The sequence below is a fragment of the Podarcis pityusensis genome (genome assembly GCF_964106645.2).
Source record: "Podarcis pityusensis genome assembly, chromosome: 11".
NCBI classification, from domain to species: domain Eukaryota; kingdom Metazoa; phylum Chordata; class Lepidosauria; order Squamata; family Lacertidae; genus Podarcis; species Podarcis pityusensis.
In genome coordinates, this window is record NC_138036.1 from 15,362,742 (window position 1) to 15,375,015 (window position 12,274).

Sequence of the window (12,274 nt, forward strand, 5' to 3'; positions counted from 1 at the left end):
CATTGCAGTAATCCAAGCGGGCGATAACCAGAGCATGTACCACTCTGGTGAGACAGTGTGCAGGCAGGTAGGGGTTCAGCCAATGTACCAGATGGAGCCCTGGACACAGAACTGACCTGCGCCTCCATGGACAGTTATGAGTCAAAAATGACTCCCAGGCTGCGCACCTGGTCCTTCAGAGGCACAGTTGCCCCATTCAGGATCAGGGATGAAGCTCAAAGAGATGGGGAGGGGGCTGGGAGGGCTAGTATCCAGGGCAAAGTGGGGCAGAGCCCTTTCCATGCTTTTACTACTGCTTTACTTAGGTGTTCACGGCATCTATGCAAGGGATGAGGATTGGAAGAAGACCAGAAGAAATTGACCAGAAGAAAGAGACCTCCTTGGCTCCTCCACCAAACCCCATCTTACCAGCCACCACTGTGAGAGGACTGCCCATGTTAATAAATGCACAGGAGCCCAGAAAGGAGGAAGAGTGTGAGGCTGCCAAGCCAACCTCTGTCTTTCGTGAACGAACCACCACAACTTATTTGTCAAATGCACTTGTCTCCTCTCCCCACCTGCTTCACTTCTCCCATGAGGGTGGGGTTTTTGAGTTTCACACAGTAAAGCTACATTAATGCAATCCTTCTTTACTTGTTTTCCAATTAGCCTAATTGAATTCAGATTGCTTAAAAGTGGGCACCCGAGACGTTTATCTTGATGGGATGACGGCTCTGAGCTCTAGCGATCCTATTAGCGGTAAGAAGAATGAAAATCCGGGGTTGTGTTGTTGTTCCTTTGGCAGTGGCAGCCGGCAGCTCCCATGTGATGGAACACCAGTAAGACCACCTTCTTCTTCTTCTTCTTCTTCTTCTTCTTCTTCTTCTTCTTCTTCTTCGCTCTGCTTGCTTCCTTTGATATGGCAGCCATCCCTGGCAGAGATACACCCGTGTGCACATATTACATATCATTGTGTGCAATAAAAGCCATGGCATTTTTCAGAGGGGCAAGTGGGGGCTAGGCCAGCACAGACTCTTCTGGATGCTATGCACTGCTGCTCTTCAGCTTTTGTGTGTGTGTGTGTGTGTGTGTGTGTGTGTGTGTTTGTAGAGGAACAAAATATCTACCTAAAATTTTGGACCCTATCTAAGGGAGTGGTTATGGGGGACCCAACACTTCAAAATGTACATCTATAACCCTTCTCTCATACACTACGAAAACCAAACCTTTATAACAAAGCATTGCAACCTTGGCTTTAGTCTTTTGCATTTGAAGGCAGTGTTCTAAGTGTATTGTACTTTGTAAACTTTTTTTTTTAAAAAAGACACCTCCAAAATAAATAAGGGAGAGTCTGAGAGAAACAAAAGTGGGCTTGCCAATTTTACAGCTGGCCATTGTAGCTGTGTAGCTGCTTGAGCTGCAGATGTCAGCAGCCGGTTGTGTTTATTCCACAGCTCCCTTAAAAAGCAGCTTGACATGCATGACTCAAGTAGGGGAAGGTTTCCCCATAGCTCAGGCACAGGCAAACTCGGCCCTCCAGATGTTTTGGGACTACAACTCCCATCATCCCTAGCTAACAGGACCAGTGGTCAGGGATGATGGGAATTGTAGTCTCAAAACATCTGGAGGGCCAAGTTTGCCTATGCCTGCCATAGCTTCAATTCCATGTCAAGAAACACTTTACTGGGTTTTCTGGAATTCTAGGTAAAGTCAGCTGTTAAAGGCACAGAAGCAGCTCCTGTTTGATTTCTACTAAGCTGGCGCTTGACTGTTTCGCAGTGACTTTTATGACGTGGCCCCCAATGCATGCCGATGACCATTCCCATGCTTGGGCCATGGACGTGTCACTCACTGAGTTCCTTGTCTGAGCAGAGATAGGAATGTGAGGTCCTTGTCTCCATTAGCACATTCTTCGTAATGGGGGGGGGGGGGGAGTTGCACAGGTTGAATTTCAGCCGGTCACATAGTATTCGGAGGAAGAGTGCCTTCCATAAAAACAATGAGGTCCTGTTTAGCACATCTTCATCAGTAAGGAGTGGGGCTATATAGCTAAAATATGACTTGGTGAGTTTCATTATGATGGAGCAACATGGTTTAGACTGACCCTGTTGATATATTGATGATGAGACACTGAACAACAGTTCTCTCTCTCTCTCTCTCTCTCTCTCTCTCTCTCTCTCCTCCCCTCTCCTCTCCTCTCCTCTCCTCTCCTCTCCTCTCCTCTCCTCTTGTAATGGTCCCTATAATTATATTTCAAACCTGTTAACTCCTATCAGCCTTAAATTTGATGGAATCTCATTAACCACTTGTTTGGTAATTCTGATTGTACTTTCTCCTTTGACCCCTTAAACCAGGAAAATGCTGATCCTATATGTGCTGACGAATTTAATTAGCTCCTCTAAACCACCAGATGCTTTCAATAAGATTTTCGAGATGTTCCTGTCACATTTTAATTCAAAGGTCAAGAGCTTTAGGTTTGTTTAGTGCCGTGTTTTTAGGTAAGGTACTTTGCTCAGTAAAGTACCGTAATGCAAAAGGTTGGAGATCCATCGCCAATGGCCAGCTTGCAGTCAAAGTCTGTGTGTGTTTGTTTAAAGGAATATAGAGCGATCGTCTCAGACCAGAGCTAAGAATAATTCTGTGTCTGTAAAGAATCATACTGAGTCTGCTTTGGTATATTGATTCTCTCCTTCTCATAAACAGAACTTTAATATTTCTTAATTAAGGAAAAGTAATTAAGGGTTTATAGCAGGGTGAAAAAGAAGACAGGGTTCTGCCCTTTAGTAGTTGTATAGAGAAGGGAGTATTAGCAATGGTAGCTTGCCGGTGAGTTACACAAATGATGCTTGTCGAATTATTCACTTCCTTAAAGGTGTAGGAATCATGTGTGCTTTTCAATCTAGTTTGCAGAGTTTAGAACAGCTCTGAAGTGTTTAGAACAATGCCCAACCCAAGTATCCTTCAGATTCTTGTTTGTTTTATTTTGCAAGGTACTTGTTGGTATTTTGTAGGACATCAGCAAACCAGTGCAATAAGAGTACAAGGAAGAAATGATGATAAAAAAAGAGAAACCATGTAGAGTGGATTATTGTACATCTCATTACATGCCGATACAATTGGTGGGAGGACCTGCTAGCAATCTCACAAGGTGGCACTCCTGCAGGTGCCCCCACAACCCTGCCACCACAGCAGCTGCACAACCCTGGTAAGCAAGACTTGGGCAGCAGGTGGCAAAATGGGCTGGGCCGCCACGAGGTGGCCCTGGTTATTTGGGGTAAGGATGTGGAACCTGTGGTTGATAGCCAATGGCAATGGAACATAGAACCTTATAATATTACAAATTGCCCATCCCTGATGTCATAGGAATAATCGAATTGTACAGTTGGATGGGGTCATGTGGCTCATTTAGCTCAACCCCTGTAGTGCAGGAATCTTTCACCTATGCGGGATTCGAACCCTCGACCCTGAGATTAAGAGTCTCCTACTCTATGGAGGTGTACCTGTTTTGCATGTAGAAGGTATCCAGTTCAATTTTCCTGGGACTAAGGAGGAGGAAGGTTGCAGGAGGTGGCAGCCCCTCGACTGGTTGCAGGCAGGTAGGGTCTACCTGAGGGCAGATTGAGATTGGCATTGCCATTGGCCCTAATAGATCAACTTTCACTGGGCATAATGCACTCTCTTATGTTCAAGATGACCTAAAACGACAGGGCAGCCTTTGCCAACCTGGTGCCCCCAGGAGCCGACTCCCAGTGCCCATGGGGGCTTTGGCCCCTGCAATAAAATATTTGAGGGGGCTGGGTCCCTGCAAAGTTGATGTGCATTGCCATTACAATGGTGTGCATGCACTGTGTCGTGTGATCGATTATGCACAGCAGGGCTCACCTGGGCTCACCTGCAATATTTCATTCAAGTTGGCACTTCTGCTGGTGCCCTTCAAGTCTTCAAGGAGACAGCTCTTGTCAGACCCACCCAGCATTGGCATGCTGCCCCCTAGAAGATTGCCTTGCAAGGAATGTGGCCCTCTGGAAAAAGCTTCTCCACTTGCGCTGTTATGGTATTGTTGAAAAAGAAGGTTTTTCCCCTATGTGCTCTCTCTGTTTCCCTCTCTCTGCAAAAGGTCCATACCCACAACTTCATTTTCATGGGAAAATATTGCCGGTGCTGCCATGAGGTGAATGATAAGATTTGTAAGGGATTAGTAAGGATTAGTCGATAATCAGAAACTCTTCCAGGCACCTTGTAGATTAGCAGGTCCTGCTTCTTTAATAAAAGAGTTTCAGGGATAATTATAGCATGATGCTACCTATTATAATAAATCTACTTGGCTGTGTGCACAACGGGGGGAAAACCCCTGCCGAATGCGGACAGGAATCAAATGGCGTTGGTTTCTCATGTGTCTTTCAGACATGTACCCAATGGCATAGTTGAGCAGGGATGAAGTTCCACCACTCTGTTCACAGAAGGGACGACGTCATCATCTCTAGGGGGTGCTATTTGCCAGTACTCTTGCATGCCAAACAAATAAGCTTTTATCAAAGAGAAACTCACCAGATAAGCTCAGCAAAGAAAGAGTTAAACTGCTAAGGGTTAAACTGCATGGAAGATGGAGCAAGCTTGTCTTCTCCTGCTCTGGAGGCTAGGACCCAAACCGATGACTTCAAGTTACAAGAAAGGACATTATGACTAAACATCAGCAAGAACTTTCTGACAGTAAGAGCTGTCCAACAGTGGAATGGACTCCTTTTCCAGGTTGTGGATTCCCTTCCTTGGATGTTTTTCAGCATCTGTCCTGGATGCTTTAGATGAGATTTCTGCATTTCAGGGGACCAGATGACCCCCAAGGTGCCTTCAAACTCTACAATTCTATAATTCACCACTCAAGTACAAAGATTCTGAGTTGGCCACCATGGCAAATAGGATTCTGTACAGTGGTACCTCGGGTTACATACGCTTCAGGTTACATACGCTTCAGGGTACACACTCCACTAAGCCAGAAATAGTGCTTCAGGTTAAGAACTTTGCTTCAGGATGAGAACAGAAATTGTGCGGCACGGCGGCAGCAGGAGGCCCCATTAGCTAAAGTGGTGCTTCAGGTTAAGAACAGTTTCAGGTTAAGAACGGACCTCCGGAATGAATTATGTACTTAACCCGAGGTACCACTGTACTGGATGTCTCCTGAGTCTGATCTAGGAGGGTTTTTATGTTCTGAAGCAGGTCACTTGTCCTTCCTTCCACCAGACTAGAAAGGCTTGAAGGTCTTCTGAAAGAGGCTTATGTCTGAACCGCGCTGGATTTGTGAAATAAACTTACCCCTTCCTTCCCACACGTGTCCATGCAGCCTCCACCTGATTTGGAGGACCAGCCATTTTCAACTTTTGCAAGTTGTTTTCTTTAAAAGCTGAGTAGCAGCATGTGGAAGGAACTGGACTTGTCACTATTTTGCAGGAGGGATTCAGCCCAAACTTTCCCTAGTGACTTGAGAATACAGAGTATATTGTTATGTCTTTGTGGGTGCTAGGCCCCTCTAATCCCTGGGTCCAACAGCTGTTAAAACCTAATCAAGCCTTCTGATCCCTGGATCCTGCAAGTGTTAAAATACAAGCCAGGCTAGTTTCATGATGAGGTAGTCACCTGGGTGTTGGGCCATAAAGAGAACAAAGGAAAGGGAGTTCTGTGTGAGATGGCAAATGGGTGGGGCCCCTCACACAACTTGCAGATAGTGAGAAGGACAATAGCCAGAGTTTAGAGCTGAAAGTGGGCGTGATGTGACCTAGAAGAAAAGCGCCAAGCAGGGAGGGAGAGTGTCAGGCTTCAGGGAATCTGATTCTCCTCACAGCTGGCAGCCAGAAATGGGAATTGGGAAAACAAGATGTTCTTACCATGGTATTTTATTCAATATTCACAGAGACGGAGGATGCCGCCTCTTAGATAATGGTGTCGCTCCGATTAAAGTCCCACCCCCTCTGTCCCTCCTATTACGGTATACACCATCCCTGTGTCAGCTGATTTGTGCTTTCTGCCTTTGAGCTTTCTGTTCTACTACTCTCAATGCACGCCTGGCCCGGGGGTGGTGGTCAGGAATTCTTTCTAAAGACACTGAGTCCGTCAGCTGTCTCTGCCTTGCTTCTCCCTGCTGCTCTCCCGATATTTCCCAGCTTCTCCCCTCTGCAGCCTCTGAACTATGACCTTCTGCAAACAACTGTTCTCCTCTTCTTGGGATGGTTCAGGAAGAGGGGGCGGGGGCGGTGCTATGTCAGACCTCTGATCAACCCCAAGGCTGCAGCTAAGGGAGAAACAAGATCCTTTTGGGGTGTTGATGTTGCGAACCCCTCCATTGCAAACTCAGGTTGTAGATATGTGCAAATAAACCATATACAGTGGTGCCTCGCAAGACGAAATTAATCCGTTCTGCGAGTCTCTTCGTCTTGCGGTTTTTTCGTCTTGTGAAGCACGGCTATTAGCGGCTTAGCGGCTATTAGCGGCTTAGTGGCTTAGCGGCTATTAACGGCTTAGAGGCTTAGCGGCTATTAACGGCTTAGCGGCTTTAAGAAAAAGGAAACAAACTCGCAAGAACTCGCAAGACGTTTCGTCTTGCAAACAAGCCCATAGGGAAATTTGTCTTGCGGAACGACTCAAAAAACGGAAAACTCTTTCGTCTTGCGTGTTTTTCGTCTTGCGAGGCATTCGTCTTGCGAGGTACCACTGTATCATAAAGACACCACAGTCTCTGCTGTGCCTCATTTCCAAAAGGAAACACGAATCCTGGGTAAGCGCACCAGTCGGAGACTGAGGTGGCATGCAATACAGTGGTACCTCGCAAGACGAATGCCTCGCAAGACGAAAAACGCGCAAGACGAAAGAGTTTTCCGTTTTTTGAGTCGTTCCGCAAGACAAATTTCCCTATGGGCTTGCTTCGCAAGACGAAACGTCTTGCGAGTTCTTGCGAGTTTGTTTCCTTTTTCTTAAAGCCGCTAAGCCGTTAATAGCCGCTAAGCCGCTAAGCCGTTAATAGCTGCTAAGCCGCTAATAGCTGCTAATAGCCGTGCTTCGCAAGACGAAAAAACCGCAAGACGAAGAGACTCGCGGAACGGATTAATTTCGTCTTGCGAGACACCACTGTACTATAATTGCATTAGGGAAACAGTGTACATTTAATCAATAATAACAACAAAATGCCCCAAAGCAGCTGGTAGGAGGAAGAAGTTTAATAACTACATTTCCCCCTCCCATACCCAGTATAAGGAATATCAGAAATATTATTCTGGCATAAGAGATACAGTATGGAAAATCTGCACATGGGTCAAATGTAGAAGTATATTTTCCCTGTACTTAGAAACAAGTAATCTCTGTGCCTGGAGTTGCAATATGAAAAAGAGCCACAGAGCTTTTTGCCCATACAGAGGCTGCTTTCAGATGGGAGTTACCCTGCCCCCACACTCTTAATACTGGTGCAGCCAGCAAAACTAAGTCCAAAATCTGAGGAAACATATTAGAAGGAAGAGGTGGCTAGGAATGGGGGAGAGATTCGGCTCAGTTCACATTTAAATGCGACATTCCTAATTTGCATTTTCCAAAACGATATGCACAACCAAAGCAAGGCATCCTTGGGAATTTGCACTTCCCTGAATTTTCCAGTGCAAGTAACGTGAACAAACATGCGTATGAGTCTGGCCATGCCATTTATTGAGAGGCAGTGTGAATCCAGTGGTTAGATCCGCCTTCCCCCAGCCTAGTGCCATCTTGTTGCTTTGGACTGCAATGGCCATGCTTGCTGGGGCTGATGGGAGTTGTAGTTCAAAACAAACTAGATTGTGGAAGGCTAGGTTAGAGTGCTGGATTATGGCGGTGGCGGAGACCCAAGTTCAAATCTCCACTCAGCTGCAAATTTCCCTGTAAGGTCTTGGGCCAATCACTATTCAGAAAGCGCTCCTGGAAATTTGGATGCGGCCTTAATATTTCATTTTGTATGCTAACACTTGACATATTTCTATTAAGCCTTCTGGGTACGTGTAAACATTCATGCAAGAAGTGGAAACCTCAATATTTGGGGGAACTCCAAAGTTGGAGAACTCATTCAGCAATACAGCAGCTCCGTTATGGTTTAAACTTTTTTATTATTAAGAGTAATCGATGAGAAAACCTTCTCTGCACTGGGCTGCTCTTAAAAGCACAGGGGGTGGAAAGAAAAAGATAGCAGCCACAGAATAAGCCTTAGCGAAGTTATAGTCATTTGGCTGAAAGTTGTAGGTGTCAGAAAAACCTTTAGTAGTTCTGTGATTTGATGCATTCTGAGTTGGTTAAATAATATGTCCTGTATTAAAGTGGCAGTGATAAAAGAGTTAATGTTCTGAAAAAACAACAACACTGGAGACTTTTTTCTTTTCTTTTTTAAAGAAAGGTTCTCTGCTTTCAAGCAAATATAAAATCTACATTATAAATAGGGTGAGAGGAGGTTTGGAAGGTGTAAGTAGGTTTTATCTTAAACATATTCTGCTTTTACTCTACTTTTACAGACATGTCCGGGATTCCAAGGGTGAAATCACCATCCGGGGAGACTTTTTTAAAAATCGGCAAAATGTATGGGTTTTTGCAAGCAGAACCAGGAAGTGTGTGTGCGAGTATCACGCTTTACTTTTCCCGATCTCTATGGACACACCTGCTCTCTGTAAAAAGACTTGCTTTGCAAGCAAAGCCAAGGAGTGTGCATGCGAGGATCACTCTTTACCTTTTCCTGTCTCTATGGTGTACCCACATGGTGCATGCTGGGATGGGGCAGATGGAACAGCAACCCTACTCTATGACATCACTGCCCCCACTGGAATACAATAGGAATATCTTCTGCTCAGCAAAGTCCTCATGTAGAATAGAAACACCCCAACTCTAATATTTTTTTATCTAGGAAAGTCTGCTCTAATAACCCAAGGTGTGAACTACCGCACTTCTCTTCAATCCTGCAAAGCAAAATAATTTTAAGCAGTTGAGAATACTTCCATTCACAAGTGACTCTTGCCACGTAATTCAGAACCTGACACCATGATGGGCGTTGGCAGGGACCTATATGAGCAAGTGTATTTGCAATTGCAAATACTAAAATCTAAAGAGAGGAGACTCTTGAGAGTCCCATGGACTGCAAGAAGATCAAACCTCTCCATTCTTAAGGAAATCAGCCCTGAGTGCTCACTGGAAGGACAGATCCTGAAGCTGAGGTTCCAATACTTTCGCCACCTCATGAGAAGGGAAGACTCCCTGGAAAAGACCCCGATGTTGGGAAAGATGGAGGGCACAAGGAGAAGGGGACGACAGAGGACAAGATGGTTGGATAGTGTTCTCGAAGCTACCAGCATGAGTTTGACCAAACTGTGGGAGGCAGTGGAAGACAGGAGTGCCTGGCGTGCTCTGGTCCAGGGGGTCACAAAGAGTCGGACACGACTAAACAACAACATTTGCAATTGCTGCTTTAGGTTTGGATATTTACCTGTGATGTTGGGGTCCTTCTGCCTCCACCATCATATGTCAGCACACATACCCTTATTATTTACCAGATTTTTTCTTTTTGGGGACACACACACACACATCTTTCCTCGTGGACGGGTAGAGAGTGAGTGGCAGCCACAGCCTTCCATTTCTATGGGGTATTTGTATACAGATCTTGCAAATGTCTCTATTTACATTACAGAACACTTCTCCCCAGCTGCCTGTTTAATATCAGTGAAGGTGGCTTGGGCCTTTTCTTTGATTTGATCCATGTCCATGTTCTGGATGTTCTGAAGTTGCCCGAGTATAGAATCCTTGTCTTCTTCCTCTACTTGATCTTCCGCCACCATTTTCTGGAGGTCTTCCGGCAAGCCCACGTCGTCCCCAGCCATCTGGATCTGATTCTCATCTAATTCACTCTGAGCAAGGAGGGAAAGGGAACAGGAAAGGAATATATGGTAAGTAAAAGAAGTGATGAGCATGTTCTGCAGGGAGAACTTAAATTTAAATTATCCCATCGAGTCAAATCTAAATCGTGCGCCAATAAAAACTTCCTGTAATGCTTGTAAGTTCAGACGGGGGAAAAAATAGCAATTGCTATAACTCTTTTATCTCCTGTTTTCTCATTGTGTCTGGTTCTGTGTTCAAATCCCTTGCAGATGACCACAGTGCCTGGAGACAAATAGTCTGGCTGCGTATCTACAGCAGGGACCAGAGGAGGAATGACAGCAAACCTGGACTCCTTCATCTGCCCCAGCTGCAATAAAACATGTCTCTCTTACACTGGTTTCCACAGCCGCGGCAGGCGCTGTAGCTCTCCAGTGGTTGGACCAGTGGAGAGACCTTTCCATTGTGTCTTGAGACAGACAGATGCCATCAAGGAAGAAGGACAAGGATTTTTGGATTCTTATATTTCACAAAAACATTGTAATATTTCTATGCCCAGTTAGCAATGCAGCCATTGCTGCAGTTGCAAAAACAAATATTCAGCCCCGTTCAGGGTGAGCAGGACTTCCCTCGCATACCTGTCAACTTTCAGATTTGAAAATAAGGGATCAGCAGCCTCAAAAATAAGGGATTAGCAGCCTCACCTGTCCCAGGGACAGTCTACGGGATATCTAACAACCTGGGATAGCAGTGGGAAGCATCAGGAAACGGTGCTGGAATAAGGGAATTTCCCACCAAAAAAGGGAAGGTTGACAGCTATGTTCCCCTGCCCTGTCGTGCAACTCTTTTTTCTGCACAATAAATTTGCTAATTCTGCTGTCGGGGCAGGGTAGGGTTTGGGGGCAGAAGTCCAGTGTCCCTGTCATTATAATCATAGGAGCCAACTTCTAGGGGCTGAGGTCCCTTCAGCCCCCCCATAAAATATTTGATGGGGATTACCATTCAAACGACATGCATGCCCCATGTATTGTGATCATAATACAGGGTGGGGCTCCCCCCATATTTTATTCAAGTTGGCATCCCTGATCAGAATGACTGAGAGCACCCTCTGGTGTAGCCATGTTAGCTTACCACATTTTCAAGTAATAAAAATAACAGGAGGGGGATCTAGAATATAAAAAATTTCAGCTGCAGCCCTGGGCAATTCATCTTCGGTCAGTTGCCTCTTTCCTTCCCATCCCAAAGCACTCCATGCATTAGAAGGCTTAAGTCTGTAAAATCCTTGCTCAAGCTATGGCAAAGGGTCTCTCTAACGGCCGTGAGGGAAAGAGGTGGAAGAAAACCCCTCTTCTCTCTCTCCTAGTTCCGGCACCTCTCCGGTGGCTGCCATTGCCATTCTAAGAGAACAAGGGAGGTGTTCATGGTGAGTTCCGGCACCTCTTTTTCTATGAAAAAAATAGCACTGGTAAACAAATGGTACTACAAATACTCTTCAACACACACACAGAAATGGCACAAACAAAATGAAAAAGAGCAATAAGAAAAAACGGCATGAAAATAAAACTGATTTGTTGGTAATAAAAATGGAAAGTGATGGGAGCCTGTGAGAAAAGGGACACCGCCTGGTTCACCATAAGTTTCCAAGCAGCCATGCTCCAGAGAGACAGAACTTACTAGAGAGCAACAAGCAGACACGAAGCAAAATGTTTTTCCATCAAGGTCCCTCCCCTAATGCACAGTGATTGGAGAGCCCTGGCAAAATAATTCCCTCTGATTAAAAGCTAAGAGCTATCCATCTTCCTGCCCTGCTCTCTCTCTCTCTCTCCCCCGCTCCTCACTTAAACAGCAACAGGCCATTCCCCTTATGGTCAGCTTAGTTTTGCTTTTAGATAGATAGATACACTGGTACTTCGGTTCTTGAACGTCTCCGTTGACAAACATTTCGGAACCCAAATGCTAAAAACCTGGAAGTAAATGCTTCTGTTTTCGAACGCGCCTCAGAAGTCGGACAGCTTTCTCTGTGTGTTTTTCAATTTTCTCAATTGAATTTTCAGGTACCCCTTTGCGCCTTGGTTTTCGAATGTTTCGGAACTTGAATAGTCTTCCAGAACGGATTACCTTCAAGAACCGAGGTACCACCGCAGATGATAGATTAGATAGATAGATAGATAGATAGATAGATAGATAGAGATAGATAGATGATAGATAGATGATAAATAGATACCGGTAGATATATAGATAGATAGAGGATAAGAAACACCTCTGCAGCATTTCATGTGTGCAAACGAGGCTTTGGAGGCCGAGAGGATGTTGCTACTCTTGACCTGGGACACCTTGCTAACATCCTGATTCAACCTTGGCATTCAAAACAATGACACCTCAAGGCACCCTGATTTGACTTGTGACTTGGATTGCATGCAGAGCCGCTGCACAC

General features: G+C 45.3%; 1 protein-coding gene across 2 annotated transcripts in view; it reads right to left on the reverse strand.

The window, feature by feature from the left end:
• Positions 1-9,241: 9,241 nt before the first annotated feature.
• The window catches only part of CPLX4 (complexin 4), a 28,302-nt gene continuing 25,269 nt past the window's right edge, over positions 9,242-12,274 (reverse strand). For both annotated transcript variants that reach the window (XM_080973694.1, XM_080973693.1), the window contains one exon: positions 9,242-9,872. In XM_080973694.1, the coding sequence (XP_080829820.1) occupies positions 9,645-9,872 (228 nt within the window). In that variant the 3' untranslated portion in view covers positions 9,242-9,644. The remainder of the gene's footprint in view (positions 9,873-12,274) is intronic.